This window comes from Enoplosus armatus, chromosome 18 (genome assembly GCF_043641665.1).
Source record: "Enoplosus armatus isolate fEnoArm2 chromosome 18, fEnoArm2.hap1, whole genome shotgun sequence".
NCBI lineage: Eukaryota > Metazoa > Chordata > Actinopteri > Centrarchiformes > Enoplosidae > Enoplosus > Enoplosus armatus.
Genome location: NC_092197.1, coordinates 7,785,035 through 7,807,837, shown reverse-complemented (window position 1 = coordinate 7,807,837; position 22,803 = coordinate 7,785,035). Strand labels below are relative to the sequence as shown.

At 40.4% G+C, this 22,803-nt stretch overlaps 1 protein-coding gene across 1 annotated transcript; it reads left to right on the top strand.

The window, feature by feature from the left end:
- The first annotated feature begins 1,596 nt into the window (after positions 1-1,596).
- On the top strand, positions 1,597-8,491 carry sema4d (sema domain, immunoglobulin domain (Ig), transmembrane domain (TM) and short cytoplasmic domain, (semaphorin) 4D). The gene is made up of 14 exons (XM_070924215.1): positions 1,597-1,708; positions 3,232-3,377; positions 3,475-3,537; positions 3,674-3,772; positions 3,895-3,988; positions 4,158-4,274; positions 4,426-4,580; positions 5,501-5,676; positions 5,797-5,953; positions 6,054-6,276; positions 6,381-6,493; positions 6,841-7,013; positions 7,247-7,293; positions 7,482-8,491. The coding sequence occupies exons 1-14, from the start codon at positions 1,612-1,614 to the stop codon at positions 8,489-8,491; spliced, it is 2,670 nt and encodes an 889-aa protein (XP_070780316.1). The 5' UTR covers positions 1,597-1,611.
- The last annotated feature ends 14,312 nt before the right edge of the window (positions 8,492-22,803 follow it).

Sequence of the window (22,803 nt, the reverse complement as noted above, 5' to 3'; positions counted from 1 at the left end):
TTTCAGTGTTGATAATATTTAGAGTAAAAGAAGCTAAAGAGTCTTCCATCAATGTCAGAATGAATTTGGTTGACAGTCAAGATTATTCTGCATTGCAGTAAATTTGGCGAGTATTGCATGTATTACAAGCAGGATTGAGAACAGATTTAGAGATTTATTTTAATATTTTACTTAAGCTTTAAAGAGCTTCTCTGCTGACCTAAAACAGGCGACTTGAAATACAGTTTGTTCAACCAGTAGACATTACCATTTTAGACAAAATGAGTCCCAACAAAATGACTGAAAGCACCCAAATATTATTAGATATAATGAATGAAACATCTATATTTGAGATATTTTGCTTCCAAAATGAAATACGTAGCATTTCAAGATAAAACCATCATCCTAAATGTTATTGTGACATGTTATGACATTTCATTGATTGAGGTTTACAATGTGTTACATCACTTCTCAGCATTTGGGAATGATTTATTGATTTCACCAGTGTCAGAGAAAAAAAACGGTCATTAGATATGTCAACTTAAGGTTTTATTGAATATTAAACAACATCAACCTCCTGAGGTGTGTCTGGATAAGATATTCACTTGCACAAATGGCACCGAGCAGCCTAATGGAGTCCTTATCAGGCACATCCTGAGGTGAGCGCACCAGGAGAGAGCCGTTAAAAGGCAGGAAGATCACAATGCTCCACAAATTGGCAAATGGAAAACGACACCCGCACCAGATAAGAGCTGATAGTCACCAGCAGTTCTGTCATCATCGTGCGAGGCAAGCGGATACACCTATCACTGTGTCTCAACAATAGTGCAGTGCAGTGCAGAATAACAAGTTTTTAATAAAACAATAACAATAAACTCAAGTGTCATACAGTGGTCATAAGACACACCACATTAACAGCACTGTTAATAGAGTTTAAACGCGGTGTCAGGCCAAGTGTGTGTAGTTTTTGTGCTTAGAACAAACAAGAGCTGGTGATTTTCTGCCACTGTAAGTCGTGCTAGTTCAGGACCCCTCCCTCTCTTTCCTCCTCCCTGCCCCCTCTCTTTCTCTCATTCAGTTCAATTCATCTGCAGATTATTGTGACAAAAGGAGTGACATCTTCAAATTGCTTGTTTTTTTTGTCAGACCAACAGTCCATAACCCATATATATATTTCATTTACTGTCATGTATGTTTCTTTCCATTGACAAATTGACTGAATAATCGTGGTGTCATTCAGTGGTCAGAACCTGTATTATTCTTTTACATATTATATGTATTTCACATGTGAAAACATGGATTTCACATGTGCCTTCATTGTAACAGGTGTTTTGTTTTTTCAATTGCACGGTTCCAGCCCAAAATATCTTGTTTCATTGATTTTATTCAAATGCACGTGACGTACTGTACTAACCTCCTAAGCGATACAAAAGAGGATGAATCAGTCCTGCCAGCTTTCAGTATGAGGGAAGTAGATTTGATGCCTGTCCCCTTTTTAGCGTTGGTGCTGCATGACAAGATCAGCCTGTGAGGAACTTGTTCTTTTTTTTGGTGCATGAAGTTTTAGTGCATCGCTTTTCACTTTTGTCTTACAGAGGAAACTTCACAGTTCCGAAGTTATCAGAGTCTAATATGGGATTTAGCGTGCTGGGAGTGTTTCTGGGGCTGCTTCTAGAGGTCTCCACCCATGGACCCCACGCTGTGCCTCGAACTTCTTGGAGACACCAAGGTAACGCTAAACGTTTGTATGTAGACTATATGAATATTATATAAATGTAATATTTCTGAGTGATTTAACGCAATTGGTTGATCGGGTGTTATGTGATTGACTGCTGAAAAATTGCAGTTTTGATAACCATTCATTACATAAAAATACCAAACATTTGTTGATAATAGTAAACGGTATAATGTAGCCAATATTACTAATATTAATATATATATATATAAAAGGCATAAAATACAATAAAGGCATACATTTTGGCTTAACTTTAAATTGGCATTTGTAATTCTTTTGCTTTTCTAGTCATTTGATTTATAAATGTATCAACTAATCAAATATTTAATATATTAGTCATTATTAAAGGATGTTTTGATAGCGACATCTTAATACTTCTCTGTTATTTCACAGTAAATCCCATCCTCAGAAAACCATTTCTGGTAAATGTTCTGTTGAAACCCCTCCGCTGATTTAAAGTGAAACTCTCTCACCAGATAGTTCTGTGACACCTTTTCTTCTTTAGTCTATCTCAAGGGACTGCACTTGGTCTCGCCACAGCCTTTCAAGTTTGAGCACTTCCTGTCAGGCGGAAGTTCTGTTCGCATGCTGCCGTTTACAGAAATAGCTCCAGTAACTCAGTAGGACTGTGAGAACCAGAGCAGCTCACCCTTTTAACAAAGTCGAGTTTCTCCCCTCTCTGCGCCACAGTCACTGTTTCAGTCCGTCAGTGAGGGTATTTGCTTTCATCATTGTGGTGTTTATGTCCAGGCATCTGCAACCCGAACCCACTTGCACCTGGTCACAACCAAAGACAGCCAGAGGCAAACTCCTCCACTAAGTTTGCCATCAATCACCTCAACACAATGCTAATGTGTCTCACGGAAGGCAGAAACATGTCTCTAACATCTATCTTTTAGGGTTCAGCCTCTGTAGTAATCAAAGTTTTGGTGGCCTTCTCTCCAGACTACATCTGTCATCTTTGTCGATATTTACCTGTTTACTTCTGCTGAACTCAAGGTGCAACTTTAACCTGAATTTTTGTCCACCTGGGGGCAGCAGGAACACCATACTGAAATAGTATCAGCTTTATAAAGTTGTTGTAATGAACTTGTGGCACCTATTTACACATCCAGCAGACATGGAGCAACATTAGACGTGTTTCTGGCCACCTGATTAATGCCAGTAAGTCTAGTTATTTACTCTCCCTTTAGCTCTGTTTTGGTGTCTACCATCTCCTGAGAAAAAATATCAGACTCCACTATGTTCACCAGCGTACAGTCGGTTTAACAGAAATTCTTTCACTTAAAACCAGCTGCCTGCTGCGACTAGAAATGACACTGATGAGAGCAGAGAGCAAACCAACACAGCCAAACAGTCCCGGGCCGTAAAACTATAACACTGAGCTGAAAGACGTTAAAACACTCTGGAGAGTTGGGTGATAATTATCTGTGGGTTCGTCACTTCAAGCGACCGCTTTCACATTACACGTTGGATTTGGATGCTGAAGTAATGTGATCCAATGGTTTTGTGCTCAGATTTAGATCTGATGGAGTTTTCGGAGCCTGACATCTTCAACTACTCAACGTTGCTGCTGAGCGAGAAAAAGGATGCGCTGTATGTGGGAGCCAGGGAGGCCATCTTTGAGCTCAGCAAGAAGAATGTGACAGTCAGAAACAATAAGGTATCAAACGAATAAGATTTGTGACAATGGGAGGAAAAAATATCCTTTAATTTAACTCTTTTTAATTATGATTTTCTTTGTTTTTAACCATTTTAAGGTTCAGTGGACAGTTGCAGAAAACCCCATGATGATGTGCACCCTTAAAGGAAAATCAAAAGAGGTTAATTCAATTATTCATATGTTAATGTTTTATCTGTCTTAACATATATTGTGTCAGAATCTTTCTAGAGTTATAAATTAAGTCTACGATAAAATATCAGTGTATTTTAATTAGTTTATCTAACGTTGCTTTGCAGAGGGATTGTCTAAACTACATTCGAGTGCTCCAGGTGGTGGACGATGAACGGCTGTATGTCTGCGGCACACACGCCTTCCAACCTCAGTGCGACTACTTGGTAGGTTAATGCTCAATCACTCCTTAACTGGAAACATTGCAGCGCACAAATAAACATGTGCTTGAGCTCGCTAATCATTGCAGCAACCTTTTTAACTGAAATTCAATCTTGAACTCTTTCAGAACCTCGCTGACTTCTCATTGGACGGCCGTCCTGAAGATGGCCGGGGAAAGTGCTCCTTTGACCCCTCACAAAGCTTCACTACTGTCATGGTTGGTGAGTTGAGGCCATTTTTTTTGTAATTTTACAAAGAGCTCTTTTGGTTGTCAGCCCTGCAGTAAAATGCATAATAATCCCCAATAATCTCTTTTTTGGGGGAGGCAAAATGGACCCGCTGGACATATAAATTGCTTCCTTTTTTTTGTATTCCCTGTTTTTCCATCAGATGGAGAGCTGTACTCTGGGACAGCTTATAACTTCTTAGGCAGTGAACCAATTATTTCCAGATACTCTCCATCACAGTCCCTGCTGAGGACAGAGTACTCCACATCATGGCTCAATGGTGAGTTGGGACAAATGGGACAAGTGAACTTCTTAATTTAAAGATTGTTAGTTTGTCAGGAGAGGATTTTTTTTTTTACATTACAACAGCAGATCACCCATCCTAGTCTTCTTTTACCAATACCTTTCTCTCCCCTCTGCTTTCCTTGCAGAGCCCAGTTTTGTTTTTGCCGACGTGATCAAAGGAGAAGGGAGAAACAGAGTAGATGGTGAGGACGATAAAATCTACTACTTCTTCACTGAGGTGTCAGTGGAGTACGAATTCTTTGGCAAGCTGCTCATCCCCAGGGTGGCACGCGTCTGTAAGGTCAGTACACGTCATGTACCATCTGCACATACCGGCAGCGCCTAGCCCTTGTGTTTCCGTTGTCTGTGTGTTCATGTCTTTCTCCGTCTAGATCGTCTAGTATCTCTTTTCTTAATCTAACCTGAACCCATAAAACTGTACAAATCAACTACAGTTAGTAAGTTATGTTATTTATGGTGTTGCACACATACAAGTGCCCTGCTCACACTTCTTCTAAGACACCAAAAATACTGTTGTAGCAGTGAAACATTTGTCAAACAAAGAACTTTTGTGTCCCGTCCCAAAGTTTACAAATAAAATCTGGCTAAAACATAACTGATTTCATTTTAATTATGATGATGTTTTATTTGCATCCTTACTACAAAGAGCACTGTGCTTTACTGTCTTGTGTTAAACTGATATTAAATTCTATCATATATTTTTAGGAGAATATCAACTATAAATATAAATATTACACAAAAAAAAGACATTGGCAGTTCCTCTTCCCAGCCCTGAGAAGTGTCTGCAGGTATTCCTTTCATTCCTTTCATCATGCATACATCCCCAGCAACACGACCCTCACCAATAAGGTAGGGCAACCTGAGAGGTGAAACTCAGGGCAAAAGAAAAGTCCCAACCAGTCATCGTACCACTGCTCGTCAAGCTTATCGCTTTGAGGGAATGGTTATAACGGAAGACAATAGCTCAGAATAGCTCAAGTGTATCAACCATTTTTTATCAACAATTCTCGAATCTTATCAGGACTATTGTTGCAGGACAGTAAGACTTTGGTATTTATAATCCTCATCCCCAGTGGACGCCCACGCACACACTCACACACCTGGCATTTCTTCTCCCTCTTCTCATTTCTTTTACCTTCAGCCTCTTTCCTCCGCCTCTCCCCTCACAGCCTAACGTGCTGACAAACCTCTCTCCCACAGGGTGACCTCGGGGGGCAGCGCACTCTGCAGAAGAAATGGACGTCCTTCCTGAAAGCCAAGCTGGTTTGCTCCATGCCTGAGCTCAACTTTGTCTTCAACGTAGTACATGATGTCTTCATCCTGAAGGGGGCAGACTGGAGGGACACAGTCATCTATGGGGTCTTCACCTCCCAGTGGTCAGTGATTTGATCTTGAGTAGGGGGTCAGAAAAGGAAATTGGGTGTGGGATATTACAATATAATGCAGATCCTTGAATTCACTTCTCTCCGGACTCTGTCATCATCCTCGTCCCCCAGGGGTAATGTGGGTTTGTCAGCAGTGTGCGCTTACAACATGACTGCTGTGGAAGAGGTCTTCTCCAAGGGCAAGTACATGCAGAAGGCCACAGTGGAGCAGTCCCACACCAAGTGGGTCCGCTACAACGGCATCACTCCTTCTCCACGTCCTGGAGCAGTACGTACCTTTAACACAGCTCAAATGATTAAGACTGAGCTCAGTTTTTTTTAAATGAAATATTCGTTGTCTCTTATTGTCTGCATTTTTCCTCCACCAGTGTATCAACAACCTGATGCGACGGCAAAACATTAGCAGCTCGCTCCACCTGCCAGACAAGACTCTTCAGTTTGTTAAGGACCACCCCCTGCTGGAGGATCCCGTCCTGCCCATCGGCAACGGGCCTCGCCTGATCACCAAAGACGTCAACTACACTCAGATCGTTGTGGAGAGGGTCCGCGCGCTCGATAAGAACATTTATGACGTCATCTTCACTGGAACAGGTAAGAACACATCAGTTAACACGTAATCTTTGTTTTAAAAAGGCTAATTTCTTTCTTCTACTTCAGCTGAATGATGATTGACATTTTACAATTCTCATATTTAGATAAGGGAGTCCTGCACAAGTCGGTGGTGTTTGAAGGAGAAGTCCATATTGTGGAGGAGATCCAGCTCCTGAAGAACTCTGAGTCCATCAAGAACCTACTGCTGTCCTCTGAGGTCAGTGGCTTTACTGTACAAAGAAACTGCGGCACAAGTTAGAAATGTGTTTTTAGCTCAGCAAATATAAAAATAAAACACCTAGACAGGCAGCGTGTCTATGTGTGTGTTTGCACGTTTACTTACTCTGCTGTGAAATAGGTCATGATAGGAAGTTACCAGGAAGATAGCATCTTTTGTAGACAAGACTTTTGCTGCTCTTGTGATCATGGGGTTTTCTGCAAGTGCGTTAAGGGTTCATCTTTGAACTTTGAACATGGTGAAATTCAATCAATATGTTGGATTTCTAAATGGTTTTCATGTGAAAGTTTACGCACATTTCCGTGACAAACCTTGTGCTTCCACAGACACGATCCCTGTACGCTGGTTCAGACTCGGGTGTAGTCCAGTCACCCACAGCCATCTGTGCCAGGTATCTGTCCTGTGATGACTGTGTCCTGGCTCGAGACCCGTACTGCGCCTGGGACCCTCACACTGCTGCCTGTGTCAATATATTTGAGGCTCCCAGCCAACGGCTCAGGTGACTCACCATCAAGCTAGATTTGCAGAATTCACTCTCTATCACTCATCTTGTTTTCCACATACCGGTACTCTGCTCATGCATTATTAAACCGGTTAACGAAAACAAAACCACCATTACTGATACTTCATCTAGTTTGACCTGCTTTACTGTCTCAGATTAAATGTTTCTTCATTTCAGAGTGTCTGTGTATTTTATATTGTCATGAAAATAATGCTTGTTTGTTTTTTCAGGAGGCTAATCCAGAGTCTGAATGGTGACGCAGACAAGTGTCCTTCAGGTAGGGTGCGACATGCTCACATACGGCCTAATAAAGATATTAGTGCTTATAGATATAGTCCTAGATGTAAGCCATATTGTGTGATTGTCCTCTACTGGGCATCTGTTTTGAGCAGGATACACTAAACCTCTCTAGGACAGACTTTAACTCCCCAAAAGTCATTATATTCTCTCTGTTTCTCCTTGTAGTGTCAGGTCGGTCTCTGAAGGACTACCAGAGTGTTACAGTGAAACCGGGGAGCTCTGCTGAGCTGCCGTGCCTGGTGAAGTCCAACCTAGCCCAGGTGATGTGGAAATCCAACGGCTCGGCTCTCACCGAGGCCTCTCGCTTCCACTTCATAGGCGAAAATGGTCTCCTTATTTACAGCGTGGCTCCAGAGGATCAAGGTCACTACGAGTGCTGGTCGGTGGAATGGGCCCCTGCTGCCGGGAAGAACTTCAGCCGCCTCCTGGCTGCGTACGTCCTGACTCTGGATCTCCCGCCCAGATCCCCACACCAGGCAGGCCACGTGACCACCACCCTTGGCAGCCAGGAGACATCTAGCACACATGCAGCTGAAGGTAATGGTAAGACAGACAGAGCCCCACTAACTTCGGCCCTTGCCCCTCCCAGCTTCACAGCCACAGTCCAATTCACCTCCCCACCCCAAACTGACTCATCACTAACCCCGTCCCCCAGCAGCACAATCAAGTTCCAGCCGAAGCAGCATCTCCCACCGAGCTCCAACACCCCCCGCCCAGACAGCCGGGACCCAGCGGCTGAGTATTTGCAGCACAACAACAGCACCGCCCTCCTCTTCCTCTTCCTCCTGTTTTTCCTCCTCTTCCTGGCTGCACTGGCGTACAACTGCTACATGCAGTACCTTCCTGCTCCCTGCCTGCGGCTGCGAGCTGCTCTGTTGGGCAGTCACAAGAGCGCCCATCAGCCTGAGTATCGGGCCTGCGAGGCGGGTCTCATGGAAGCATCCGCTACTGACAAAATGAACATGACGGAGCAGCCGACGCAGAACGGCAGCCAAACCACTCAAAACCTCCGGGCGCTCCGTGACACTGGGTATGAGACTGAGCCGGAGTGTGGCAACGGTCGGATCCCCTCTCACTGTTCTGCAGACGACAGCCCGTCCCAGGAGAAACCTTTTGATGTGGACTGTGCATCCCAGCCCATCCAGTATGCAGATGCAGACGAACCTTACTGCTAGCCAGAAGCCTCGGCTCTGCTTTTCTTCCTCTCAGCACAGAGACTGTTTTATAGGGGGTCACGCTCTTGCTGCATCTTCCCACGACTTACAAGTCTAAGCGGTTTCCTCTATATGAAAGTATGTTTAGGGCACAGCGTCGCATGAAGTTGAATCATTACAAGGCTGAAGTCAGGCGTTTCTCTTGCCTGTAGAGATTTAACTCCTGCTGTCTGATTTAGGACTTGATGATAAATGATAAAACTGCACCCTCTCAGCTTAGTCCAGCAAGAAAAGCTATTTCTTAAATTCCAAATTGGAAACATTGTTTACCAAATTGGTAAGTTACCTTGATGTTTTCCAAATTGGAGTCTTTTTTGTGTTTTGTTTTTTTTGTACAGCCTAAATAATCTTTTGAAGCTTTTGCATTTTTTTTTCCGAAGCAATGTGTCTAGGCTTTTGGACTTGGGTAAATGCTTCAACATTACAGTCATTTCTCAGGGAAGATTTGCTCAGTACATTATAGCCTGGCTTTGTTGTACAGTGTTGCCATCTGCGGCACCTGGTATGTGGGCCTTAATCTCACCCAGTGAGGTGGCAATGTGCGGTTTGAAGGTCAGAAAAAGAGAAAAACAAGTGGACAAGCGACGACTTGCATATTAGAAAAATGCTGGAATAAATCAAACCACTGTCTCGTGTAGAGTTGTCTTGCGTGACGATGTCGCGTTTCTCTGTATTTTATTTTTTCCCTCCCTGTGAAGTCGACGTTCCTACATGGATACAACTCTGATGCTCCTGTGTATTAACCTTTACTAGTCATATTCCCTTATATGGTCTGTTAATAACATGAATATGTTCAGTATGACATGATGTTTGATATCAATCATCTTTTTCTAAAACAGCCCTGGAAACAATCTGAAGTTATTTTTTATTATTTTTAATCAGTTTTAGAACATTTTCAGAGAGTTATTATTTAAGATGAGTCACATCTGTGGTAATACCATTTTGTCTATAGTGTAAGTAATTGATCTTCCTCATTCGTTTTTATTTTATTTATTGCAGCAGTTTTTAGATCCTAGCCCTCATTCATTAGTCTCCCTTCTGTCTGTTTTGCATTTCATCCCTTGTTTAGATTTCCTCTCTTCCTCAATACTCTCTCTTTTTGCATCACTCCCTCCCTCACAGCCTCCTCTCCTGTCGACACTTCATCTTCCCTGTCCTCCTCTGGAAGTAGCACCCCCTCTGCCCTCCCTTCCTCCTCTTCTTCCTCTTCTTACACCTCCACCTCCTCCTCCTCCTCCTCCTCCTCCACCAAGCCCCACAGTGTGGAGGCCCAGGAGGCAGAGGTAAGACTGTTGCCTCCCCTGTTGAAGGACCAGGCCTGGGGGGTTCATGCCCAGGAGGCCTTCCTGCTCTTCTGCCTGGCCTTGGGTGAGTGGTGCCTGTGACCCAACCCTTTCCTCTCACTTTTTAACCCTCCCTTTTCTCTATGCTGTTATTTCTCTCTCCTTTCTACACCTTGCATGTCACCATTTCCCAAACATAAACTAACCAGGAGTGTGTGTGTTTCTGGATTTGTTTAAAACAAGCCTGCCTGTTGCTTTAAGGTGTCTTGACTCTGTTCATCTCCATTTTAGGTGTCTGGTAAGATACCTGTAATGAGTGAATGTCTAAAAAGATAAAGCTGGGATTCGATATTAAACTGTCAACCTCTCAGTGATCTGGTTTTCAATTCTATTGTTAATGAAAGGTACAGCTTTTTGTATATTATTGTGTAACTGCGGTCTGACGTGAAACCTGTAAAAATTTAGAAGTGGATCCTTTTTTTTTTATCCAGAGTGTTGAGAATCTCTCCTCAGAACAAATTATAGTATGCTCAAATGTCTTACATCTCAATACTTTAACTGGATCACTTTTTTCTGTGCCTGTAAACAAGTGTAAATATATTTGTATATATGGAAAAATACCTTTGAAGATGTACATAAATCTAGGAGACATTTTGGGACTATTGCTCTTGGTAGGGAGGCTAAATAAATCTCGTCAAATGTTTTCACCTCTGGTTTGTTTTCTTAACTTTTTGTCTATTTTTAAACAATGATGACTCATTAGGGAGGATAATGGCAAACTATTGTATGTAGCTAAACGTTTGTGATCCTGATGCATATACTGAAAATATAAACAGCTGAAAATACTGGTAAACTCGCTAGTGATGAATTAGCCCTCAAATGGTATCAATTCTATGCAAACTTCATGTACATTTCAGTAAATCTGGCTTCATCAGTGACTGAGTGTTAAAAATGCACTGCATATCTGAGCTGAGATCAGTTATTATGCACACATGTACACTGCATGTATTCTCAGTCAAACCTCCAGCTGACCACCACAAACAGACCTCCCAAAGGCAAGTATTCCCATTTCATGCACGGTACGTCTATGTGGAGTGTCAGTGTCTCGACCACCAGGAGGTCACACATGAAGTTCGATTCTGTCCCTCAGGTCCCAGTGACGTCCACATTCACTGGCTAATAAATGGGCACAGTCTGGACACCCCTATAATGGAGTACCGCCGGTCGCTGGGTGAAAGGGAGGTACTGGTGAGCAGCTGGCTCCGAGAGGGGCCGCTGATCAAGGACGCCCGTTACCACTGTGTCGCTGAGGCCAGCACGGGAAGTGACGTGTCTGAGGTCGACCTCCGCCTCACTATTGGAGGTATCTGGACCTGGTGTTGTATGGTTGTGAAAATGTCCAGTGTGCAGAACATCGTGGATCTGAGATTATCTGCCTCGACAAGATGTATTTGAGTATTAAAACCTGTTGCGTCTCCAAAGCGTGAGATATATTGTGATCACAGTAATGCATGTAGAGAGGTAATAGGTTCCTGGGATTCAGCAATGCCACTGCCATTGTTTTATTAGTCCAGAGATGGACGTTTGTAATTGCTTATATCCATGAAAGATGTTGTTATTTGACAGATGAGGAGAGCATTCCATCCAGGGATTTGAACCAATGGAGAGGTGCACTCACTGAGCATGAGCAGCTGCTAAAAAGATGGGAAAAGGCCTGGGTAGGTCTACGTTCTTGCATGCGAGTGTGTTTTGTCTCTGCTGTGCAGTTGACCCGGGTGTTTTATTGGGGCGATGCCAAATAATTAGGGACACAACTGATTGATATTTCTTGAAATAAACAGTTTTAGTGTTCTGCGAAGGATCTTTGTTGTACAGTGTTTTTCACAGTCTGAATGAGGTGTTTGCACACCGTGATCTGGAAACTAAATTATTAGCTGTTCCTAAACCATTTTTGCTTTGAGCCGTCGCATTTAACTACATTACGTTTAACTACATTTTCTGTTCCATGTGATCTATTAACCGCATTCAGCTAACTGTGTCGTAGATAACGAAACACTTCAATGTTCCTTTAAAAGAAAGTCTTGTGACATTTTTCACTATACTTATTGAATTTCTTATTGGGAGCAAGTCTTTAGATCGATCAATATACAGTATTTCTACTAGTTTTTTCCCCATTTAGCTTGTGCTTTTTATAACGAAGGCTTTTTCCCCCCAGCAGTGTCTTTCACATTAAAGGGGACTCTTGTCTCCATCATTATGGGATTGTTTCCAAATCCACCTGAACCTGTAGCTTTACAAGTTTGGAAAAACATACATAAAGTTTCAGATCAACACTTTGTTTAGTTTGAATGCAGATGTACTACTTGCATGTATTGCATGTTTGGCCTAGCTTGACCAGAAAAACATGCAACTTTAGCCAACCTAAAGCTTGACTTTAGCCTGATATTCAGACTGAATTACCATTTCCTTTCATTATTATTTGAATTACTGATAAAGTTGAACGTAAGGGGATCTAGAGGATAGTTTAACCTCTATTATTAAAACATTTCTTCCATGTTTACACCCTCCTCTACTCCTGAACTCTGTTCTCCCCTCCACAGGAAAGCTGTGATGGCCACTGAGCTCTGGGAAGATGTCATGAGCTTCACTTGTGTTGGCAGAGTCTGGTTGTGAACATGGTCCTCAGCCCAGGTGGACCACATCTTTTGGCACTGAAACTATCATAAACAGATGGAATACGATATCCCAGTGTTCACTTCTTACATTACGAGTTTGATGGACCTCAGTGCTACAAAGGATTCACGACACCTGCCTTCTGCAGGGCCTCACCTTGTTGTGACGATGGTGTTGGGACTCCCTCCAAAACTTGACGAGGAGATGAAGCTCATCTGTAGCTTCAGTCTGAGGACATGTGGGCTGCCTTTCTACCAAATGTGCATTTGTTTCTATTTTCACTGATGAACATGAGCATCCTGAAAGCAGTGCTTGTATGGAACAATAAAACTGATAGTATATAAGGAGCACTGATCTATATTTGTAAGAGATGCAGCATCTGTGACAGTTCAGGCCTGTTTATAGTTACGTTTATTTTACAAATGTCTCTTATTTTTTGGTTTATTTTTACAAATGTTTGCACCTTCACTGCCTTCCAAAGCCTCAGTACCGTCCTTCAAAGCTGCCTTACAGTTTGACATTATAGTCTTTAATCTTTATTGAGCATGTATTTTTTTCCTTCCAGAGAGTCAAAGCCAAAGCTTATTCACAAGCTGTTGATTGTAGGAATGGAGCAGGTTGCTGTGGGAAGTAGGACTCTTTTCAACCGCAGTATACCTCTTATGTTTGACATTAAGCAAGATTATATCACCAAAAGTGAAATTCAGATAAAACCCCCTCCCAGCATCCAAAATGCCAAAGATAGCACAGGTTGAATAATAGAGTAATAGAGTCTGTACCTCACTGCTTTCTGTCTGCACTTAGTATTTGTTCACATTAAAACTGTGACCACCTATTTGCCCATTGAAGCAGAAATACATGGTTTGCTTTATCCTTTGCTTACCTTGACTTAAACATCAATGCATCCCATTTTTGCCATGTTTGAATTAAGCATGTTTATCACGATACATTAAATATTCACAGACCTGTTTCACTCACTTCTAACAGGTCAGGATCAAACTAGAGTGGCACGGTGACTCGTCAGCGTTTTCCACAGGAACACTTTCTACCATCTGAATTATTAACCAACCTCCACCACACATTTCTCCTCAGAAGCCAGTTATGGCATTTTCAGAGGATGCAATAATATCCTTATTGAAAACGTATTTCCTTTATAGATATAGGTTGTAGACCAAATACTGAGATGCCTCATAGATATATATACAAGTGGGCATTTAATAACAATATAACTAGGAATAATCAGAAAAGAAGGTAGACCATAAATAGTTCAGTATAAGACATTTAATGTATAACAAAAAATGCAAAAATACGTTGTTTATAGGCCAAGGTTCTGCAGCTCAGCATGGCACTGTAAGGATTCATATTTTCATGCTGCCATCTACAACTGGAGCCATAGCTCCCTCTTGTGACCACACAAAGGATGTAAATCAAGTCCTTTTTTTCAGTGGGCACTGTCTGATACTGGTTTAAGAATCTCTAGCCACACAATTAATACAACACAATGTTACATGTACATTTTCAGTTATCACAAAAAACAGCATTACTGTTTAACGTAGCTGTATGAAATCAGTGTTGTGAACTTAAACTAATGCAAACCCCTGTAACACAGCATTAAACACAGATCAGAAACAGAAATATGTTACTGATTATTTCAACAAGTTGATCATTCAGGCCCTTTGGATTTAGTGTCATTTGACAAGTGCTGCAAAGAGAAACAGGCAAGGTCCATATCTTTATACTGAGCTCTTTGGCAGTGGAAATATAGCAAATGGAGAGAAGACAATAACTAGCAGAGTATTCACTGAATACTAAAATCAAAGGAGGAATCTTCTGGATGAGTGACAGTGGGATCACGTCAATGCTTCGGTAGAGGTCTTCTGAAGAGGAGGATGTGGGGCTCTGACAGGACAACGTCAGACAAATGATATGTACAGATTACTGCATTGCTTCATTGTTCTCACAATATATGTTTAAAAGACTGTTGACATGATTCTGGCATCAAAGAGGAACAACAATTAATTACAGTAGGATACAGTTACAGTACACCTACTCAGTTTCTAAAGTTATCACGATGTTTAGAAATTAGAAATGTCTTTCTTAATTTTGGCACATTAAGGTTTGTGGGACTCAGTAAGAGCCGTTACATACAGTACCTGGTGCGTGTATCATGTAGTGGATCCATCCTGGGACTGCTGCACTCCCAGTTCTCGCCACTCGACTTCAGACATCAGATGCAATCTTGGAACATATTTAGCCATTTCCCAAGGCAGAGCAACATGTCTGGAAATAGAAAGATTACTTTTAGCTATTGCTGATGACAGGTCAGGGTCAACATGCTGTGAGGTTTGATGTATTTATTAAAATGCAGCCCTAACAAAAGGTATAACAAGTGTCATCAATTGTGGCCAGCTAAATATGCATAGACACATTCATGCAAATATAACAGTATTGATGCCACACCTTGAAAGTTACAGAGCAACAAGGATCATGACTAGTTAATGTTTCTCATTTTCTGTACACATGGAGTCAGCAATTTAGTATATTAGGTGCACCTGTGCAGGGCAGGCTACAACACTACACCACATTAATGACTCTGCTATAAATCTTTGCGAGAATTATCATGTTGAAGTTTGGTTGACACTGTCAGAAAGCTGTTGACTAGATTCATTTTACAGGTTGTAGTTAAAATTAACCTAGTGGTGGTGTTGTATTGGACTGCATTATTTAAAAATATACATATACTTCTAATGTTTTGTCAATATTAGAAACGCTCCACTGGTAAAACTAAAGAGACGTGTAGGTGCAGATTGCCCATTTTTGCCATCAAATTCATTAGCTAACCGTGAAGATAACACTAGTAACTGATACTAACGGTCTCATCCACTTCGTAGGAGACAGTCCCGGATGGTTCCATAAAAAAACTCTGGGAGGCTGCTGTGTACCGCTGTTTAACGGAGATGTGGCGGTTAACCAGAGCTACATTTGCCAAAACAACCACTTAGTCGTCATCCTTCAAGTCCCTTTGTCTTGTAAAACCTTAAAATGTCGTTTGAAAACACTTCCGGTAAAGCTTAAATCTCACCTTTGTGTCGCTTGTCCAACTACATTTTCTAGTACGACGTCCCTTTCGCCTTATTGTGGTGCGCTACGCCGTTACGGGCTCTTTACCGCCCCCTGAGGTCGGAGGGCGGAAAACACCCACCGGTACTTGACTGCTGGGGAGTCAATGGCCACAAGGGACAACAATGAGCACAATCCACACGAAAATAAACTTCGACAAGCGACATAAAGGTGAAATTTATGCTTTAACGCTTTGGGAAGTGTTTTCATAAAGTATTTTTCTGTTTTACAATCGAGAAGGCTTCAAAGATGAGCTTGAGTTGCATGAGCATGAGTTAGCTAACTTAATTAGTCTGACAGTTGGCTAGCTTCCATGTTTGCACTAGTTAGCTTAGTTAAGTAGTGATAATTAGATAATTAGATATTGCTCACCTGTACTCATAGTGTTCGTCATTATACCTGTCTGAAGAGACTTTTAAAACAAACTTACTACCATTACAAAGGGAAAACATCTCAGGTTGGGCTTATTGCTTTAAATTGCACAAACGTCTGTTTGGATGTTTTCTGTCATGTGACCATCTTCCATCCCCTCATCAAATCACAGGTGAGTTAATAGTTCAAATGAAGTGTTCTCATTTCAGGGAGGTTCTTATTTCACTCTTTTTTGTCTAGCTAGCCTAAGTATTGATATAAATGTCATGTCAACCTCATTTCTCATGTCTTTAAAGACACAAAATAATGATTTTTCTTAACTTTCTTAGCTTAATTATAGGGAGAAAAGGGGTTCATAGTCTTTAAAAACAACTCTTAGCGCTGAAAGGTGCAGAAATCTGGGGGCTTTAAGTGCTACCCACCTATTTTTTCATTGTGCTCATTTTCAGGATATATTTGGCAGTAAATGACAGCTGGTTGAAATACCCAAAATGCTGTCATCTCATACATTAGCCAATGCAAAATGGTTTACACTCATGAATATATCATCAATGTCATACATTAGACAATTAAAATTGGTTTATATTCATAAATATATTATATAAAATTGTGGTTTAACTTAGGAGACCTAAACGATTGATATAACCATGATTCTTTTCCACAGGTTTGATGTGTCAATCCCTAATAAATTGTGTCCTTCCTTATTTTTGGAAAGGCTTTTGTACCTGTTGCCACCAAAAACTTTACCAATAGATATAGACTCTATCACATAAGAAAATAGAGAATTAAATACCAACCACTTTGTTTATACACTTTTTTGGAAAGACTTGGTACCCGCATTGCAGAGGACTTGTACTGTGGTAATAATACAGTAACAATAAACTCACAAGGTGTGCTCTAACCACTAAAGAGATGCAATTAAAAATGGCAATTACTACTTTGTTGAATGAATTTTTCTATAACCAGTATTTGGTTGATTTACAGAAATGGCTTGGATGGTGTACACAGTATTAAGGTTACTGTGTCTATAGGTCTGCAGACACATACACCCACGCATATGATCCTCTTGTGCTTCCGCTGCTTCTGCTGCTTTTTTTAATGAACCATTCACAAAAACCTCAAATGATGCCCCAGACATGATTATGAAATGAGCTCTCAAGGCTGTGGATGTTATTGTCCACACAGGAAATTCTTACATCACTCTGCTCTCTTCAAGTAGGCTATCAACATTGTTTCCCTTTGCTATTCATTATATTGTGTTTCACAGAGCATTTACGAAACATGACACGCAATTGTATAACCACAGGCAATAATGCTATTGAAATATGGTCACAAACAGGCTGATATTATGCCATGGATGTAGGGCCAGAAAATTACACTCTAGAAATTCCATTCAGAGTGAACATAATGGCAACCAAATGTTGTGTAACATTTATTTATATTTTTGTCCAACATAGAGGTGTGTCTGGCCCATATGATATATATAGACTGAATATATATGGGCTCAACTATTTGTTGTCATCACTTGTAACAAAAGTAGTAGTGGGACAAGTCATTACAAACAAATCATTTTGAATGTCTTAACCATTATTCAGTTATTGTTTTATTTTAGTAAGTCTTGTTTTAATGTAACTCTAATATCTTCTGTATATTTTGGTACCTAACTTTGGATTTTTAGCCGTACTAGATGGCTCGAGGGATTGCAATGTCAGTTGGTTGGTCAGTTAAGTTCAGGCTAAAATATCTCAAAAACTATTGGATGGATTTCCATTAAAGTTTTGTTCAGATATTTATGGTCCCCTGAGGATGAATCCTTAAGACTTTGGTGATCCTGTGACTTTTCTTCTAGCGCCACCATGAGGTTCACATTCTTATTTTTTTTCTAGTGAAATATCCAAACAACCATTGAATTGATTGTCATGACATTTGGTCCAGACATTGTCACTTTGGTGATGCCATGTATGGGAAAAATTTGGTCAGACTCTGAAGAATAATTATCAGATGGCCTCAAAGAAAATTGCTTATTTAAAATGTATTTGACAGGACAAATATATGAAATGTTGCAATAATGTAATTTGCCTTTAACTTAACAATATTGCTCATAGTCTAGGATCATCTGTACTGTATGCTCATGCTTTTAATGTGAATGTTAGACGTCTCCTCAAACATTACAAACTTAAATCATGAGCCAGCTCTCTGGAGCTTTTCATTGCTGTTGGGGAATAATCCTTTTTTTTGATAATGACAAAAATGGTCACGTTTTACCAGTTGCCTGTGTCTGCCCTTTCGGTAACATTGGTTATTTTGCTTCTAGCTAGTCTGAAAATAACTCTTGCTTTTTTGAATGTTTTTGGTAACCTGGCAACAGTAGTCAAGTGGAGAAGTGTCTGCTGCTTTCCTTGCCAATGGATGCTCTTTTCCTCTGTATCTCCTTTCTCATTCACTCTTAATGTGTGTCTGAAAAATGAGATAGAAAACTGATATTAAATCACATATAGTAACTAAGTAAGAAACATATTCATACTTATTACGCATTGTTATTCTTAAATCACTTGAATGCTATGAACTTTGGGGGATTATCTGGGTGTTTTATATGATCATTTTTTGTGCATGTTCTTAGTTAATTCACATGATTTATGAAATTAGCATTATGGTTATGTTGTTGGCACACTCTTATTTTGAAAGCTTCACCTGTGTTACCTTGTTGAGACCCCAGGAAAGATCTTAATTATAAGCAGACAGGTCAGTCCCCTGTTTATGTTTGTGCCATCTTATTTATTATTTATTAGACGCTATTTGACCTGTCCACAGATGGACCCCATTATAGACAAAAGGAAGCTCCACGCTGTGGCCTATGCACCCTGCTGCACCACCAACTCCTGCTGAGGGATGACTGGGTTCCTCAGCTTCTTCACAGCAGCAGTTAACAAGCAGGAAACTCCCCCAGTGACCAGCCATCATCGTTAATTCCAACAGCAGCAGGTATTCCAGATATTCCCACCTTTTCTTTTCAACTCAACCACCTTGTGTTTCTCTCCACAGTGGCAGGGGAACTATGGTTGAGCCTTCAGGGCCTCAGGATCTCTGCCTTATTTGACACCCATTTACAGAACACTACTGTGTGAGTAAAGCTTTTTGCTCTCTGTCCCCATGGCTACATAGTACTCTGAAGAAAGATTATTATAAATGAGCAAGACTAAGAGTCTACAGCCATGCTAGCAGCTTTGTGAGACTACAGGGCTAAATGCTAACATCAGCATGCTAACATACTCACAGCGCCAATACTAACATGCTGATGGTTAGCAGGTATGATGTTTACCATGTTCATCCACAAAGGGGATTTTTTTTTGTTGCAATACTGCAGTTGGCCACTGGGACAAATTGTCAGCAAAGCTGAGTGGCTGCCCTGTATCCAGCTCTCTCAGTACATCTACGAGAGAAATCCGAAGCTTGACAGACCTGCCATGCCTAGGTATGGTTGCTAAGCCATGATTGGACAATCGCTGTATGGGTGGTTTACAAGATTTTGATTTTATGCCCTGCCCTTTGATTTTGACAGGTAACTTTAACAGGTTATATAAAAACAAGCCTCATAAAATACATTACTAAAATATAACCACCAAACTGCCATTTCCATTTTTATTTTTATTTCATATTAGCATTAGCACTAAAATTATGATGTAAAATTCAATTCAATGAAAAAGCCCAGTTTGCATTGTTAATTTTTCAAATTTATGCCATTGTTTGCCAATTTGAAAATTTAAAAGCTGTGTCTATTTCACATTAAATTTGATTATAAATATGGCGGGGTTATATAGCAAGAACACTGAAAATGATTTAACAAATGTAGTTAGTAGTTCTAGTTTTGTTGTTATTTATCAAAGTGAAAATGAATACCAGAAAATTAAAGTTAAATTTGATTAAATTATTTTATTTTAATATTGACATCCCTGAGCTTCCATACTCTTCTTACTCAACTTGCACTGATCACAGTTTATCAAAGCCTGTTTGTGGCACATATTAAAGTTAATAGGACGAACAATCGCAAGACAAGAGCATAAAACTCAAAGCTGGTGATGATTTTTAGTCCTTTGTACAATATCAAACCTTTCAAACAGCAACAAATACTAATTTCACAGAGTGTAGTCTTGCTTTGTTCAAGTCATTTTCATTTGGTCTACTAGCATTTAAGACTAATATAAAATACGATGACAAATACTTTAGCTTGACTGGTAGTTTTTGCTAATAATTTAACCAGTATCAGCTGATAAATGTTTTTGTTCGAAAAGATAAGCATTAATGATCAATGTGCCAGAGGATTATATAATTTCAAAGGGTGACATTTAGGATTCCCAACAAAAAGACTTTATTATCATTCTAATGGTAAAATCAAATAGGATGTTAATGATGTATTTTATAAGATAAATGCTGTCCATATCTAACTATATCTGTCAATCGAAAATACATTTGTTGTCCTCGTTCATTTGTACTATCTGCCCTAATACATATAAACAGTAAATTACTAATTAAATGTGTAGGTGGTAACTGTTCACATGAATGTGGGGGGAAAGCTGATAATGGTGACAATCAAAATCATAGGGGTGTCATTTTTACTTCCAATTTATTGCCTGGATATTTTTCTTTTTTCTTATTTTGTTAACAGAACATTGTCTTATTGCATTATGCAAATATCACATATCTGATGATGTACGTATTATATTTAAAGGGCAGTGGAGAGAAAACAAAATGCACACCTGCGTCTGGAATGGTCTCTTCCACTATTCTGCAAGCCTCCCCTGAATGAGTCATCCAGCCGGCTCCTCATTGGATAAGACCATGCCATCCCAAGGGATTGCCTTGCAGAGGCAGAAAGGCCTTGCTTCCATTCACAGAAACATTGGTATGCCAGCCTGCTATTTCATTCACATAAAAGACTAAATATTGCATGCTTTTTTGTCCTCTGCTCTTATTCACCTTTGATTTTTTGCCTCCTCTTTTGATTTGCGAGGGCCTGCCTTTTCTTCCCTGCTTTTGTGTTTGCCTTTTTTTTCTGAGGAGAGAAGGCAGACGTGCTGTCTTTTTTTTTTTTTTTTTTTTTCTATATTTGCCAGGCAGGAAAGAGAGATGTTGGGAGGGACTGCAGTGCGAAATCTGCAGCAGAGTGAGAGCGGAAGCTGCTTATGAATGAGTGTCAGTCTTTTGGCTTTGCTAGATGCTCCTGAGGACATTTTACATGAATGGTGTCTGGCTGTGTGCTTTCCACTACCGGGGAGACAAAGATGCTTCATTGCTGCTGGTTTTAAGGAGACTCATGGGCTTTTTCTGTTATCCTTTTGGTTGTTTCATTGACTCATCTGCCTGAGAAACATGCCATTCATATTGTTGTTTTTTTGAGTTGCATCATTCATGTAGTTCAACCTGGACCAATTGCTACGTATTTTAGACAAGCTGTGAGATTGTGTCTGATATGAACTGAATTTGTTATTCCTTTGTTGCAGAATACTGATAGAGAATTAGAGCTACATATTAGACAAATGGTCTCAAAATTATTTTATGGAAAAATTGCTTTGTTCATTTTTGCATTAATGCCTGATTATAAATATTTTGAGGAACAACAAGTGTATTAACTAGTCTTCGGTTTTTGAACCCGGAGTGATGTCTGCCCATACTCTGCAGCTATTATAAATTATCATGGACAATATATAAATGATATTGCGTATTTCCGGTCATGCAAACATTTTACTGTATTGTTGCTTTAAATGATTTATAGAGGTTTCTTTTCCATCCTTTTAGGAAAATGACAAATTTATGAAACGTTTAAATAGAGATTTTATTCTCGAATCAAAGACGTCTGTGTTTTTTGTTAGAGAAGATTTTGGCACTTTGACTGTAGCTGTCAATTAAATGGATGCTAGTTTTTATTACTTATTTCATTTATTATCATCTATGGGATCAGTTTATTGTGTGTGTCATCCTTTTATCGCAACTTTTGTCCGTTCCATTCATTTTGTAAGATATTAATTGTATGTAACATGAATTCACTAAGTTAAATAATCAAGCTTCCTTTCGTTCATCATTTCCTTTTCTCAGAAAAACAAATAGGAAGGAAAGAATTACAGAGAATAAATATCAGACTGGGGAATTTAAAAATTGATTGGTTCTAGTGTGCTGTAAGTGGGAGGTTTTTTTTTTCTCCCTCCGACAGGAAGTGATTTGCAGTGTTCAGCAAGCCTTTTGTTGAGAAGGTTTTCTCAGATCAGTGAGTCATGCTTTAGCTCTGAGCCGGCAGGCAGGCAGCAGTCAGTAGAGAGTATTTGCTCTTCCCTCGCAGTATCCGTGATCATCGGCAACATAGACCTTTCTCTGTTCTCTTACTTTTTGGATTTTTGAGGCTAGAAATCATCAGCAGCAGCAGCAGCAGCACCGCTGGAAACCAAACAAGCTGCACCACAACACTGGCAGCCTTTTAGAGACCTGTTTCTCTCCATCCTCTTCTTCCTCTGCCTCAATGCTGTGTTTCCATGGATTGTGTCTGTATATTTCTCTCTGACGGATTGGATTGCAGCTCTGGATTTCATTGAGAGCAGATTGGACTTTGGCGGCAGCAGCAGCTCAACACAACCACCACTGTAACCTCAATAGAGAAAATTACAGTCAGGTGGCTAGTGATTGCTAAAAGGCGTTTTGCTGCCTGTACCGCTGCTGCTATGTTACAGGAGAGGGTAATCAGCGCGGCTCAGCCACGTCTGCCAGCACACTTGTGAAAGAGGCAGGCTGTGCGTGTCGGTTGGTGGAGAGAGGGGAGAGAGCAAGAGAGAGAAGGGT

Bases quoted from the DNA above. Each gene is read 5' to 3' on its own strand.
- sema4d (XM_070924215.1), top strand. From the start codon at position 1,612: ATGGGATTTAGCGTGCTGGGAGTGTTTCTGGGGCTGCTTCTAGAGGTC. The intron at 3,538-3,673 runs GTTAATTCAATT...GTTGCTTTGCAG, and splicing joins TTAAAGGAAAATCAAAAGAG to AGGGATTGTCTAAACTACAT. The intron at 4,581-5,500 runs GTCAGTACACGT...TCTCTCCCACAG, and splicing joins GGGTGGCACGCGTCTGTAAG to GGTGACCTCGGGGGGCAGCG.